This window comes from Gobius niger, assembly GCF_951799975.1.
Source record: "Gobius niger genome assembly, chromosome: 5".
In the NCBI taxonomy this organism is placed as follows: Eukaryota; Metazoa; Chordata; class Actinopteri; order Gobiiformes; family Gobiidae; genus Gobius; species Gobius niger.
The window spans coordinates 35766444-35781443 of record NC_136856.1 but is presented as its reverse complement, the minus strand read 5'-3'; the positions used below and the strand labels follow the sequence as shown (position 1 = coordinate 35781443).

Sequence of the window (15000 nt, the reverse complement as noted above, 5' to 3'; positions counted from 1 at the left end):
CAAAGAGCCTCTCAGCCACACGTGGAGGCACGGAGCTCCAGCCAATCAGAAAGCAAGGATGAATGCTCATTCATAACGTGATGCAGCTCGTGAGTGCGTTCGAATACAGCAGTAGCTGACAGTGGAGAGCCTTTCACTCTACTGATATTAGTGGGATGAATTGGACAGATTTGACAAAAAGGTGTTTTCTCTAATCTATAAAACATATGCTGTTTGACAATCGATTGTCATTAACATGTTTTAGTATATTATTAAGTGATATTGTTGCACAACTGAGATAGTTAAAAAAAAAAAGAATAAGAAATCAATGCAAGGATTTTTATTTTGTCACAGATATTATATACAAGGTATTTACATTAATATATACACATATACATATGAAAAAATATGGAACAATAATAATAATGTGTCATTTCAGACAATATTATGAACATATTTGTTATAATAGACTTGTTTTGAAACATATTATAGAGAGGTATGTATAAAAGGTTATAATTATATACTAATCAACATTAATTTTACAACCTTTTCTAAGTAGGTATATATAATATAGTATAGCACCCATTTCAGGCTATATAAGACTATAATAATAAAAGGTATGTGTAATAATAGAAACAAATATATATATAAAAATATATAAAACAATAACAATTCTTATTTTGTGATCCATCTTTGCTTCTCCCTCTCAAAGAAAGGACACAGCTTAAACTCCTCCCAGCTCATCTCTCTCTCCATTCCCTGCTCTCGGTAGAGGGAGAATACTTTGGCAGGGCAGTAAACATATTTCCCTGGCACCCCGGGGAAGCCTGTGTGGATGTGGGGGCTGTTTGGACCTTGTTTTAGTTCATGTTTGCAGAACCGACATTTTCTTCCTGGTGCAGGTGACTCCTCCCTCTTCCTCTTCTGTTGGTCCTCCTCTCTCTTCCTCTTCTGCTGCTGCTTTTCCTCCACTCTCTGCCTTGTGGCCTCCAGCTCCCTCTGGAAGAACTCCGTGTCCACAAAGTTCCTAAAAGGCATCCTGGGGTCTGTCAGGCCCTCTGCTCCGTAAGCATCAAATACTTTTTTGGAGCAGTAGAAATACCTCACAGGACCTTTTTGGTAGAACTCGTGGATGGAGCTCCCATCGCCCTCGTATTTTGATTTCGGCTGGCCACAGGACAGACATTTTTTGGTGTGGGGCTTCTTCAGCTCAGGGGCTGGCTGCTGCTGCTTCTGCTGCTGCTGCTGCTGCTGCTTCTCCATGATGCCCAGAACAATCGTCTCAATGGCGTGGTGAGTGAGAGATGAGGCGACTGAGAGAGCAGGAGGGGGGGGATTCACAGTGGCAGGTGGCATGGTGACTACAGGCACAGTTGTGGTCATGCTACCCGCTGTGAGAGACTGCCACAGTGCTTGTGTTTCCTCCAGTTTTTCAGGACTGGTGTTCAGTGACGAGGATGTGTTTAGTTGTTTGCAGGTGTGTTTGATGTACTGTGAAATGTGTAGTCTGGTGGTTGGGTGCAGCAGGCTGTTGGGATCAGAGCTGGAGTTGTGGACAAGTGTGGCATACTCCTGATCCACAAGTCTCAGCATGTCCTTCTGTCCGTGGTGTTTATTGAGAAGACCATCAATAACTGCCTTCATGGGAGCAGGCCAGCGCTTGTGGTCCAACACAAAGACCCTCCCTCCTGTCTTCACTGGTCCGGTACGGGCTGCGGATGGAGAAGGCTTGATGGGCAGCGGGAGCAGCAGAGGTTTGGGCTCTAAGCAGAAAGAAAAATAGAATACAAGTGTCATCTATTTTATATTTGATTAACTATTGCTATACATTGTAATAACATAGCTACTGACTTACCTGACTTGGCTGTGGAAGCCAGAGCAGCAGCGGCTGTGGTAGCTGTTGCAGTAGTGGTAGATGGCACAGGAATCAGAGAAGAGAAGCTGAAGAGCCTGGTGGGAGCAGTAGCAGTAGTAGCAGTAACTGCAGCAGTGGTGGAGGTTGCTGTCACAGTACTACGGGGCACAGGATTGAGAGATGATAAACTGAAGAGCCTGGAGGGAGCAGAGGAGGATGACAGGCCAGGCTCTGATGCTGCAGCAGAGGTAGAGGGCGTTGTTGTGGTAAGGCCCGCATCCTTCCTGCTCTTGTGTTTGTCCCAGTCTAACGGAACAGGGCGACAGTCTGGCTCCGTGTACTCCAGGCCAAACCTCTCCCCTGTGTCTTCAGCAGAGAGATGCAGCGCTGGGTACTTCTCCACTCCTACAACGCGTTTGGACACTGCGTTTAAGGAGTGAATCAGAGCGGGATCAAACACAGGTGGGAGACATACACCGGGCTGCTTCATGTCCACCAGGCGCTGGTAGTTCCAGCGGCACACTCCGGTAAGGCCCTGCGCCTGGAACAACTCTGGGGACACCTGTGTTCCTGTCACCCACTGAGCCTGGTGGAAGTGGTATCCCTCCTGCTGAGAGGTGCCTCTGATGGGGATCCAGACAGGGACTTTGGCAGGCTCACCCGCCATATGGTTGAGCTGAATAGTTCCCCCATGGCGGTACAGGGTGCCCCCCTCCACCTCTGGATCACTGAGGCACCCGCGGAGGATGTGGACCCGCTGGATCCTCCATGTCTTCAGCATCGAGGGCTTGAAGAGAGCGACACCATTTGGGTCTGTGGCCGTGTGAAAGTGCTTGAACACCCCCTCCACTCTCTGGACCAGCTCCCCGGGCTGAGGAATCTTCACTCTGCAGTGCTCGCGGATGTGCTGCTTGGTTGGATTTGCAGGCTGGATGCCACAGAAGGCATAAGCATCTTTGAGCCTCTGCAGGTCATCCTGGTCCACCACAGAGAAGGCAGCGGACAGGAACTGGGCGAAGGAGCTGTACAGAGGGTGATGTTCAGAGACACACTCACGGAGGAACCGTCTCATGCAGTGGAACAAGTCCAGCTTGATGGTAATGCCGCTGTTGTAGTGTGTTCTTGATCCACATGTATTCAACAGGTTCCCTGAAGTGGCCTCAGCAACAATGGCATCTGTTGTCCCCCACGCGGCCCAGGTCAAATGTTCCCCAGCCACAGACTCCGCCACCCTGAACGCCGCACAGCAATCCCTAAAGGCAAAGTAAAAAACACCATCATTACATGTATACAGTATGTAATAGGTGCAGATATGGAGATACGACGCAGGTTCACACCTTCCTGTGCAACTAAGATGAAGAAATACTGTATCAACATTATAAATACATTGTGCACATATTAAAATGTATGCAACACTGAGCAGCATGTACTTGGGCCTTGGTACATAAGATAATAAATACAATACTGGTATCTCACCTGTCCACCCACTGATACTGGGCCTTATCAATGCCAGCCCTGCTGTAGCGGTTCGCTAGGCCCTGGTACATCGGTGTCAGGCTTTTGTCCGTCTCAGACTGCACCATGGCCCAGGACAGGATCATCCAGTTCTCATTCATCACGGCGTAGGATGACATAGCGCCGGAGGAGAAGGTGACTTTCCTGGCCACTTTGCGGGTGTGGTCTGAGCGCAGAGCCTGTCCAAATGTCCCCTGAAGCAGCCTCTGGATGATGTCCTTCTGGTGCTTGAACTCGTGCAGCAGGCAGTCCGTGAGGTAATGAGAGGACACAGACACCCCCCTCCAGCCGTCAGAGTCACTGTAGCCCCCAAATGGTTCCGGCACTGGCGTGGTCTCCTGCCTCAAGAACTGGGTGATGGTCTTCTGCCCATAAGCACCTGCCTCACCATCCATCACGTTCTGGCAGCTTAGGAGATATGCCAGGTTGGCACGCTCATATTTGAGGTTCAGCATCTCTGTTATTTGGTTGGCCATGTCATTGGGAGATTTCCCAGTCCTCCTCAGTTCATCCAGGACTGACTTACAAATGGCCTTCTTGTAAGTCAGTACAGCTGGCAACAGGTTGGTGAATCTTTGAGGAAGTTTTTCCAACCAGAGAGGGTTGTCGGCGTACCACCTCCTCCGGCACCTCTGACAGCACAGCCTGGAGGACAGCAGGTAGTACTGCCCAGTGAGGCCCACTATCACTCTCGGTCTCCCCACACCAGCAGACACAACACTGGGCTGCGCGCAGTCTCCAGAGCAGGGCAGGGAGTAGTTATTTTTCAACCGCGCCATCAAGTAGTCGCTCTCCGGCTTCCAAATGAAAAAGGGGTGCAGCTGAAAATATTTTGGGGATGGCAAAACGTGGACACTGTCAATGAGCTCAGGCTGGGGAGGTAGGCGCCACAAGGAGAAGGTCTTCATCAGGTTGGTGACAGGACGGGAACCTGGCCACAGACCCATGGACTCCAGCTCCACCTTCATCCACATCTTCTGCTGATGGGAGCAGTTCCACTGGCTGAGCTCCTGGTCAGTGGGAAGGGGCGGAGGAGGTGGCCTATTGACTGCAGCTGTGGGCTGGACTAGAGGCTGGATGGCTGGATGGGCTAAATGATGAAAAAAAAAAGCTTTATTCAAGTTATACTTGTCTGAAAACTTCTAACATTTTCTCACACCTCCACCTTATGGATAAAGGCCACACATGAACACCAGCAGAAGGCAATGTGTCTCCTGCAACACTCTACCTCATGTTTAACTTGGGTTTGTTATTAAATGTGTCAATAACTCATTATTGTATGATAAGGTTATACTGACTAACTTGTTAATTAGGGCAGCAAACACGTTGTTGTTAATGTGATAATGCACTGTTCTTTTAATTGTATTATATCAATATCATACTTTGTGCACAGCACAGCTTTGGCTGTGAAGCACTTAAGAAATAAAATCGGATGGATGGATGGGTGGGTGGGTGTGTGGATGGATGCATTACTCACTTTGGGGTCTCTCCTCACTTGAAGGCTCTGAGTCAGGCTGAATGAGCGCTGCAGGAGGAGTACCAGGAGTTTCTGAGAATACAAACAAACAAAAAAATAAATAAATAAGGTGCATAGTGGTATGTAAGAATAAATGTTTTACAAAAACAGACCTGGAGCTGAAGGGTTTCTGGCCTCAGGAAGCAGAAACTTAAGCTCTTGTGGAAGAGGCAGAGGGGACTTCAGAGGCACGGCTGCGGGAACAGCTGGAGAGAGGAGAGAGGTGTTGAAGTATCCACTGTAAAGGCTGAGTTCTAATTCTATAGAGTACACTGAGTTATTGTAAAGTGCTTTGGGTGTACCATCTCCTGATTCCTCCAGGACAGTGGGCACGGACTGAGCAGCTGTAGAGAAGAAACTGTAATTAGTTTGTATTTTTGTTAAATCATTTACAGTTTAACCAGATGTTAGTAAAATGAACAAACAGCATTCAACTGTTACTTCTCCTGCTCGTTTGCTGACTTGTTATTTTATGTTCTGAGATTATTTAACGTGTCAGGCAAGTGTTAGTTCACATTATCCAGAATAACAATAATTTGAGCAGGGGAAGCACTCACGTCAAATGTTAAAATACAAAACATCACTCACCACTTCACACATATTCACAGCCATGCATAATAAAAATGTCACTTACCCTCATCGCAGATGGTATCAATTCATAGTCACTTGGACTTTTGGCAGAACACACGAAAGGAACAAAGCAGAAAGTGACCGGAACGTGGTCAAGAACAATTGAACTCATGCAAAGGACCAGAACGTGTCCAAAAACGATCTTCTAGGGCATGACACCAGCGAACATCTCTCTAAACCTGAGGGCTTCTGCAACTCTGGAACTGGTGCTGGTGTAGACAAAGCTGAAAAACAAATCACAAATATGTTATATAATACACCAAAGTCTACTCTAAGGCCTCACACTTAGTACTTACGAATATCCGTAGGCTCTGTGGCTGTGGAGATGCTGAGCATTGCCCTTTCAAGCTCCTCATCATCTTCCATTTCTGCGAAAAATTAATACATGTCTTATTACTACCCTAGGGGAAATTGTGGTGACATCAGTTTGGAAATTAATGCCACTTTGAAATCTAGCAAGTATTATCACATATGTATAGTGGGACTGTTTCAGGCTATTTATTGACTACAATAATTATTTCAATGAATAGGCAAAATGCATTTCAGCAATTTGAAGCAGCTACTCACCCATGGGTTCAGCAGAAGAGGCAGAGGAGGGAAGGGCAGGAGTGGAGGGGACAGGTGAGGAGGAGACAGAGGAGGAGGAGAGCTCCTGTCTCTTCTGGAGGTACTGCTGCAGCTTGTGCATCTTGGTCCCCGGAGCGCACTTCTTTTTAAGGATGAAGGCCGCATAGCCGTCGGCCCTGCTCTCCCAGACCTCCCTCCAGCTGCTGCTGGCCCGGGCACCGAACCCCACCTGCTGGTCATCCTCTGCTGCTGGAGTGGGTACAGGTCTTTTCTGTGCCTCATGTTGAAGCAGAGAGTTGATCTCCTGGAAGCTGAGGGCATAGCGGATGAAAGACATCAGGCTGTCTTTGCTGTGCCCCTCAGACACCACAGTGCCAGCAGCCTCCTCTCTCTGGTGGCTCTGAATGAGGTACAATGTGTAGCCCACGTCGTTCTCAAGGAGCCACCGAAACGACTTCCCCTTAAACTTCCCGAACTGTAAGATGTACTCTCCCAGCAGCTCTTTGGGGTCAGTGACATCTCCTCCTCTCACTCGCACCACAGTGAGAGCGTTCTGCCTCACAGTCTCCTCCTTCACAGGGGCACTCCGGTCCCTCATGGACGGGTCGTCCTTGATTCTTCTGGCCTCATCAGAAGGGTCTTGCCTCAGGAATCCCAGTGGGCCCTTGCGGAAGACCACACTGACTCGGCCAGGATAAAAAATAGTCTTCTTCATATTCTCTGAAATGACACAATAAATTGTAATCAGAAACCATGGAAAAACAAAAACAAAAACAACTACTGAAAGAACCTACTGAAATTCACCAATGAAACTACTATATAATGTGGATAATGACATCATTATAAGATAGTTATGTTAAATGTGGAAGTGCAAGTAATATATTTGGGGACCAATAATGCTATCAACAAGAATTCCATTAGATCAGTTGTTAATCATGTTACCACTCAACCAAATATTATAAGTATTATACCATATACAAAAAATATGCCTCAATTTCAACATTACACATCAAAACAATCACATCAACGTTTGTGAGTAGCTTTATATTCTATTGCTCACACTCATAACTATACAGTACATAAGACAGCAATAAACCAATATATAAACGTAGCACTGAAACTTTTTATCCAAGTTGCAGTCGAGTGAACAACAATGAATGAAACTCCGACTTTGGGACAACTCTAACATTGTTTACGCACGTATTTATTGATTTGAGCGCAAAAAAACAAAATCATCATCCAGTAAAAAGTGCTAGCTTTAGCGTACAATTACTACGTGTGACTGGTCTGTGTCAATCAATGCATCACAACCGCGTTAATTGTAAACAATTAAACACACACAACTTACGTGTCAAGAGGTACAGAGGAGTAATGATGAAATAGTACTGATAAGAAATGCACGCTACACTGAATAAAAGCATCGAAAAAAAACGCAAGAAAAAGCTAGGTTGATACAGCATGACAGTAACTTAACCACTCAACTACTCAAACGTCAGTTCTAAAAGCCAATCTATCAGAGTGATTTGTTATTTTAAATGCCTAAAACATTGAAAAGATTAACAATTCTGGGGAGAAAAGTTGTTTACCTTGTTGTCACTCCGAAGAACGGGACATCAATGCCAGAAAATGGAAAATTACCAGGAAAACGGAGCCGCCGAAACAGCGACGCCGCAGGCCAAAGGTGGTATTGCAGGGAGGGCAGTGGTTTAGCACTACCATTGAAAATGAATGGGGCCTGTTTAGGGCTGTTTAGCGAAAGAATCCACGGCCGCCGCGCGGGGGCCAGTCGCGCATTGTTGGCATAGAGCGTCAGCCAATCACAAAGAGCCTCTCAGCCACACGTGGAGGCACGGAGCTCCAGCCAATCAGAAAGCAAGGATGAATGCTCATTCATAACGTGATGCAGCTCGTGAGTGCGTTCGAATACAGCAGTAGCTGACAGTGGAGAGCCTTTCACTCTACTGATATTAGTGGGATGAATTGGACAGATTTGACAAAAAGGTGTTTTCTCTAATCTATAAAACATATGCTGTTTGACAATCGATTGTCATTAACATGTTTTAGTATATTATTAAGTGATATTGTTGCACAACTGAGATAGTTAAAAAAAAAAAGAATAAGAAATCAATGCAAGGATTTTTATTTTGTCACAGATATTATATACAAGGTATTTACATTAATATATACACATATACATATGAAAAAATATGGAACAATAATAATAATGTGTCATTTCAGACAATATTATGAACATATTTGTTATAATAGACTTGTTTTGAAACATATTATAGAGAGGTATGTATAAAAGGTTATAATTATATACTAATCAACATTAATTTTACAACCTTTTCTAAGTAGGTATATATAATATAGTATAGCACCCATTTCAGGCTATATAAGACTATAATAATAAAAGGTATGTGTAATAATAGAAACAAATATATATATAAAAATATATAAAACAATAACAATTCTTATTTTGTGATCCATCTTTGCTTCTCCCTCTCAAAGAAAGGACACAGCTTAAACTCCTCCCAGCTCATCTCTCTCTCCATTCCCTGCTCTCGGTAGAGGGAGAATACTTTGGCAGGGCAGTAAACATATTTCCCTGGCACCCCGGGGAAGCCTGTGTGGATGTGGGGGCTGTTTGGACCTTGTTTTAGTTCATGTTTGCAGAACCGACATTTTCTTCCTGGTGCAGGTGACTCCTCCCTCTTCCTCTTCTGTTGGTCCTCCTCTCTCTTCCTCTTCTGCTGCTGCTTTTCCTCCACTCTCTGCCTTGTGGCCTCCAGCTCCCTCTGGAAGAACTCCGTGTCCACAAAGTTCCTAAAAGGCATCCTGGGGTCTGTCAGGCCCTCTGCTCCGTAAGCATCAAATACTTTTTTGGAGCAGTAGAAATACCTCACAGGACCTTTTTGGTAGAACTCGTGGATGGAGCTCCCATCGCCCTCGTATTTTGATTTCGGCTGGCCACAGGACAGACATTTTTTGGTGTGGGGCTTCTTCAGCTCAGGGGCTGGCTGCTGCTGCTTCTGCTGCTGCTGCTGCTGCTGCTTCTCCATGATGCCCAGAACAATCGTCTCAATGGCGTGGTGAGTGAGAGATGAGGCGACTGAGAGAGCAGGAGGGGGGGGATTCACAGTGGCAGGTGGCATGGTGACTACAGGCACAGTTGTGGTCATGCTACCCGCTGTGAGAGACTGCCACAGTGCTTGTGTTTCCTCCAGTTTTTCAGGACTGGTGTTCAGTGACGAGGATGTGTTTAGTTGTTTGCAGGTGTGTTTGATGTACTGTGAAATGTGTAGTCTGGTGGTTGGGTGCAGCAGGCTGTTGGGATCAGAGCTGGAGTTGTGGACAAGTGTGGCATACTCCTGATCCACAAGTCTCAGCATGTCCTTCTGTCCGTGGTGTTTATTGAGAAGACCATCAATAACTGCCTTCATGGGAGCAGGCCAGCGCTTGTGGTCCAACACAAAGACCCTCCCTCCTGTCTTCACTGGTCCGGTACGGGCTGCGGATGGAGAAGGCTTGATGGGCAGCGGGAGCAGCAGAGGTTTGGGCTCTAAGCAGAAAGAAAAATAGAATACAAGTGTCATCTATTTTATATTTGATTAACTATTGCTATACATTGTAATAACATAGCTACTGACTTACCTGACTTGGCTGTGGAAGCCAGAGCAGCAGCGGCTGTGGTAGCTGTTGCAGTAGTGGTAGATGGCACAGGAATCAGAGAAGAGAAGCTGAAGAGCCTGGTGGGAGCAGTAGCAGTAGTAGCAGTAACTGCAGCAGTGGTGGAGGTTGCTGTCACAGTACTACGGGGCACAGGATTGAGAGATGATAAACTGAAGAGCCTGGAGGGAGCAGAGGAGGATGACAGGCCAGGCTCTGATGCTGCAGCAGAGGTAGAGGGCGTTGTTGTGGTAAGGCCCGCATCCTTCCTGCTCTTGTGTTTGTCCCAGTCTAACGGAACAGGGCGACAGTCTGGCTCCGTGTACTCCAGGCCAAACCTCTCCCCTGTGTCTTCAGCAGAGAGATGCAGCGCTGGGTACTTCTCCACTCCTACAACGCGTTTGGACACTGCGTTTAAGGAGTGAATCAGAGCGGGATCAAACACAGGTGGGAGACATACACCGGGCTGCTTCATGTCCACCAGGCGCTGGTAGTTCCAGCGGCACACTCCGGTAAGGCCCTGCGCCTGGAACAACTCTGGGGACACCTGTGTTCCTGTCACCCACTGAGCCTGGTGGAAGTGGTATCCCTCCTGCTGAGAGGTGCCTCTGATGGGGATCCAGACAGGGACTTTGGCAGGCTCACCCGCCATATGGTTGAGCTGAATAGTTCCCCCATGGCGGTACAGGGTGCCCCCCTCCACCTCTGGATCACTGAGGCACCCGCGGAGGATGTGGACCCGCTGGATCCTCCATGTCTTCAGCATCGAGGGCTTGAAGAGAGCGACACCATTTGGGTCTGTGGCCGTGTGAAAGTGCTTGAACACCCCCTCCACTCTCTGGACCAGCTCCCCGGGCTGAGGAATCTTCACTCTGCAGTGCTCGCGGATGTGCTGCTTGGTTGGATTTGCAGGCTGGATGCCACAGAAGGCATAAGCATCTTTGAGCCTCTGCAGGTCATCCTGGTCCACCACAGAGAAGGCAGCGGACAGGAACTGGGCGAAGGAGCTGTACAGAGGGTGATGTTCAGAGACACACTCACGGAGGAACCGTCTCATGCAGTGGAACAAGTCCAGCTTGATGGTAATGCCGCTGTTGTAGTGTGTTCTTGATCCACATGTATTCAACAGGTTCCCTGAAGTGGCCTCAGCAACAATGGCATCTGTTGTCCCCCACGCGGCCCAGGTCAAATGTTCCCCAGCCACAGACTCCGCCACCCTGAACGCCGCACAGCAATCCCTAAAGGCAAAGTAAAAAACACCATCATTACATGTATACAGTATGTAATAGGTGCAGATATGGAGATACGACGCAGGTTCACACCTTCCTGTGCAACTAAGATGAAGAAATACTGTATCAACATTATAAATACATTGTGCACATATTAAAATGTATGCAACACTGAGCAGCATGTACTTGGGCCTTGGTACATAAGATAATAAATACAATACTGGTATCTCACCTGTCCACCCACTGATACTGGGCCTTATCAATGCCAGCCCTGCTGTAGCGGTTCGCTAGGCCCTGGTACATCGGTGTCAGGCTTTTGTCCGTCTCAGACTGCACCATGGCCCAGGACAGGATCATCCAGTTCTCATTCATCACGGCGTAGGATGACATAGCGCCGGAGGAGAAGGTGACTTTCCTGGCCACTTTGCGGGTGTGGTCTGAGCGCAGAGCCTGTCCAAATGTCCCCTGAAGCAGCCTCTGGATGATGTCCTTCTGGTGCTTGAACTCGTGCAGCAGGCAGTCCGTGAGGTAATGAGAGGACACAGACACCCCCCTCCAGCCGTCAGAGTCACTGTAGCCCCCAAATGGTTCCGGCACTGGCGTGGTCTCCTGCCTCAAGAACTGGGTGATGGTCTTCTGCCCATAAGCACCTGCCTCACCATCCATCACGTTCTGGCAGCTTAGGAGATATGCCAGGTTGGCACGCTCATATTTGAGGTTCAGCATCTCTGTTATTTGGTTGGCCATGTCATTGGGAGATTTCCCAGTCCTCCTCAGTTCATCCAGGACTGACTTACAAATGGCCTTCTTGTAAGTCAGTACAGCTGGCAACAGGTTGGTGAATCTTTGAGGAAGTTTTTCCAACCAGAGAGGGTTGTCGGCGTACCACCTCCTCCGGCACCTCTGACAGCACAGCCTGGAGGACAGCAGGTAGTACTGCCCAGTGAGGCCCACTATCACTCTCGGTCTCCCCACACCAGCAGACACAACACTGGGCTGCGCGCAGTCTCCAGAGCAGGGCAGGGAGTAGTTATTTTTCAACCGCGCCATCAAGTAGTCGCTCTCCGGCTTCCAAATGAAAAAGGGGTGCAGCTGAAAATATTTTGGGGATGGCAAAACGTGGACACTGTCAATGAGCTCAGGCTGGGGAGGTAGGCGCCACAAGGAGAAGGTCTTCATCAGGTTGGTGACAGGACGGGAACCTGGCCACAGACCCATGGACTCCAGCTCCACCTTCATCCACATCTTCTGCTGATGGGAGCAGTTCCACTGGCTGAGCTCCTGGTCAGTGGGAAGGGGCGGAGGAGGTGGCCTATTGACTGCAGCTGTGGGCTGGACTAGAGGCTGGATGGCTGGATGGGCTAAATGATGAAAAAAAAAAGCTTTATTCAAGTTATACTTGTCTGAAAACTTCTAACATTTTCTCACACCTCCACCTTATGGATAAAGGCCACACATGAACACCAGCAGAAGGCAATGTGTCTCCTGCAACACTCTACCTCATGTTTAACTTGGGTTTGTTATTAAATGTGTCAATAACTCATTATTGTATGATAAGGTTATACTGACTAACTTGTTAATTAGGGCAGCAAACACGTTGTTGTTAATGTGATAATGCACTGTTCTTTTAATTGTATTATATCAATATCATACTTTGTGCACAGCACAGCTTTGGCTGTGAAGCACTTAAGAAATAAAATCGGATGGATGGATGGGTGGGTGGGTGTGTGGATGGATGCATTACTCACTTTGGGGTCTCTCCTCACTTGAAGGCTCTGAGTCAGGCTGAATGAGCGCTGCAGGAGGAGTACCAGGAGTTTCTGAGAATACAAACAAACAAAAAAATAAATAAATAAGGTGCATAGTGGTATGTAAGAATAAATGTTTTACAAAAACAGACCTGGAGCTGAAGGGTTTCTGGCCTCAGGAAGCAGAAACTTAAGCTCTTGTGGAAGAGGCAGAGGGGACTTCAGAGGCACGGCTGCGGGAACAGCTGGAGAGAGGAGAGAGGTGTTGAAGTATCCACTGTAAAGGCTGAGTTCTAATTCTATAGAGTACACTGAGTTATTGTAAAGTGCTTTGGGTGTACCATCTCCTGATTCCTCCAGGACAGTGGGCACGGACTGAGCAGCTGTAGAGAAGAAACTGTAATTAGTTTGTATTTTTGTTAAATCATTTACAGTTTAACCAGATGTTAGTAAAATGAACAAACAGCATTCAACTGTTACTTCTCCTGCTCGTTTGCTGACTTGTTATTTTATGTTCTGAGATTATTTAACGTGTCAGGCAAGTGTTAGTTCACATTATCCAGAATAACAATAATTTGAGCAGGGGAAGCACTCACGTCAAATGTTAAAATACAAAACATCACTCACCACTTCACACATATTCACAGCCATGCATAATAAAAATGTCACTTACCCTCATCGCAGATGGTATCAATTCATAGTCACTTGGACTTTTGGCAGAACACACGAAAGGAACAAAGCAGAAAGTGACCGGAACGTGGTCAAGAACAATTGAACTCATGCAAAGGACCAGAACGTGTCCAAAAACGATCTTCTAGGGCATGACACCAGCGAACATCTCTCTAAACCTGAGGGCTTCTGCAACTCTGGAACTGGTGCTGGTGTAGACAAAGCTGAAAAACAAATCACAAATATGTTATATAATACACCAAAGTCTACTCTAAGGCCTCACACTTAGTACTTACGAATATCCGTAGGCTCTGTGGCTGTGGAGATGCTGAGCATTGCCCTTTCAAGCTCCTCATCATCTTCCATTTCTGCGAAAAATTAATACATGTCTTATTACTACCCTAGGGGAAATTGTGGTGACATCAGTTTGGAAATTAATGCCACTTTGAAATCTAGCAAGTATTATCACATATGTATAGTGGGACTGTTTCAGGCTATTTATTGACTACAATAATTATTTCAATGAATAGGCAAAATGCATTTCAGCAATTTGAAGCAGCTACTCACCCATGGGTTCAGCAGAAGAGGCAGAGGAGGGAAGGGCAGGAGTGGAGGGGACAGGTGAGGAGGAGACAGAGGAGGAGGAGAGCTCCTGTCTCTTCTGGAGGTACTGCTGCAGCTTGTGCATCTTGGTCCCCGGAGCGCACTTCTTTTTAAGGATGAAGGCCGCATAGCCGTCGGCCCTGCTCTCCCAGACCTCCCTCCAGCTGCTGCTGGCCCGGGCACCGAACCCCACCTGCTGGTCATCCTCTGCTGCTGGAGTGGGTACAGGTCTTTTCTGTGCCTCATGTTGAAGCAGAGAGTTGATCTCCTGGAAGCTGAGGGCATAGCGGATGAAAGACATCAGGCTGTCTTTGCTGTGCCCCTCAGACACCACAGTGCCAGCAGCCTCCTCTCTCTGGTGGCTCTGAATGAGGTACAATGTGTAGCCCACGTCGTTCTCAAGGAGCCACCGAAACGACTTCCCCTTAAACTTCCCGAACTGTAAGATGTACTCTCCCAGCAGCTCTTTGGGGTCAGTGACATCTCCTCCTCTCACTCGCACCACAGTGAGAGCGTTCTGCCTCACAGTCTCCTCCTTCACAGGGGCACTCCGGTCCCTCATGGACGGGTCGTCCTTGATTCTTCTGGCCTCATCAGAAGGGTCTTGCCTCAGGAATCCCAGTGGGCCCTTGCGGAAGACCACACTGACTCGGCCAGGATAAAAAATAGTCTTCTTCATATTCTCTGAAATGACACAATAAATTGTAATCAGAAACCATGGAAAAACAAAAACAAAAACAACTACTGAAAGAACCTACTGAAATTCACCAATGAAACTACTATATAATGTGGATAATGACATCATTATAAGATAGTTATGTTAAATGTGGAAGTGCAAGTAATATATTTGGGGACCAATAATGCTATCAACAAGAATTCCATTAGATCAGTTGTTAATCATGTTACCACTCAACCAAATATTATAAGTATTATACCATATACAAAAAATATGCCTCAATTTCAACATTACACATCAAAACAATCACATCAACGTTTGTGAGTAGCTTTATATTCTATTGC

General features: G+C 46.9%; 4 protein-coding genes and 1 long non-coding RNA gene across 5 annotated transcripts in view; all 5 read right to left on the bottom strand.

Moving 5' to 3' along the window:
- Positions 1-654: 654 nt before the first annotated feature.
- Positions 655-4866, bottom strand: LOC306963073 (uncharacterized protein; the record flags this gene model as incomplete). The annotated part of the gene is made up of 4 exons (XM_079556527.1): positions 4827-4866; positions 3311-4439; positions 1835-3087; positions 655-1742 (listed from the first exon to the last, which is right to left on the bottom strand). Exons 2-4 carry the CDS (start codon positions 4321-4323, stop codon positions 655-657), a joined length of 3354 nt encoding a protein of 1117 aa, XP_079412653.1. The 5' UTR covers positions 4324-4439; positions 4827-4866.
- A 128-nt stretch (positions 4867-4994) lies between these two features.
- On the bottom strand, positions 4995-5699 carry LOC306963241. Its single transcript, XR_013792897.1, has 3 exons — positions 5500-5699; positions 5168-5209; positions 4995-5071 (listed from the first exon to the last, which is right to left on the bottom strand). It is a non-coding gene; the product is annotated as an uncharacterized lncRNA (long non-coding RNA).
- Positions 5700-5780: 81 nt separating this feature from the next.
- LOC306963072 (uncharacterized protein) lies at positions 5781-7781 on the bottom strand (the record flags this gene model as incomplete). Its single annotated transcript, XM_079556526.1, has 3 exons — positions 7649-7781; positions 6063-6782; positions 5781-5863 (listed from the first exon to the last, which is right to left on the bottom strand). The coding sequence occupies exons 2-3, from the start codon at positions 6775-6777 to the stop codon at positions 5781-5783; spliced, it is 798 nt and encodes a 265-aa protein (XP_079412652.1). The 5' UTR covers positions 6778-6782; positions 7649-7781.
- A 755-nt stretch (positions 7782-8536) lies between these two features.
- LOC306963071 (uncharacterized protein) lies at positions 8537-12748 on the bottom strand (the record flags this gene model as incomplete). The annotated part of the gene is made up of 4 exons (XM_079556525.1): positions 12709-12748; positions 11193-12321; positions 9717-10969; positions 8537-9624 (listed from the first exon to the last, which is right to left on the bottom strand). The coding sequence occupies exons 2-4, from the start codon at positions 12203-12205 to the stop codon at positions 8537-8539; spliced, it is 3354 nt and encodes a 1117-aa protein (XP_079412651.1). The 5' UTR covers positions 12206-12321; positions 12709-12748.
- A 592-nt stretch (positions 12749-13340) lies between these two features.
- Positions 13341-15000, bottom strand: part of LOC306963070 (uncharacterized protein) — a 2397-nt gene continuing 737 nt past the window's right edge. The window contains exons 2-4 of the mRNA XM_079556524.1: positions 13945-14664; positions 13674-13745; positions 13341-13601 (exon numbers count right to left, since the gene is read on the bottom strand). Of these exons, the coding sequence (XP_079412650.1) occupies positions 13486-13601; positions 13674-13745; positions 13945-14659 (903 nt within the window). The 5' untranslated portion in view covers positions 14660-14664 and the 3' untranslated portion in view covers positions 13341-13485. The remainder of the gene's footprint in view (positions 13602-13673; positions 13746-13944; positions 14665-15000) is intronic.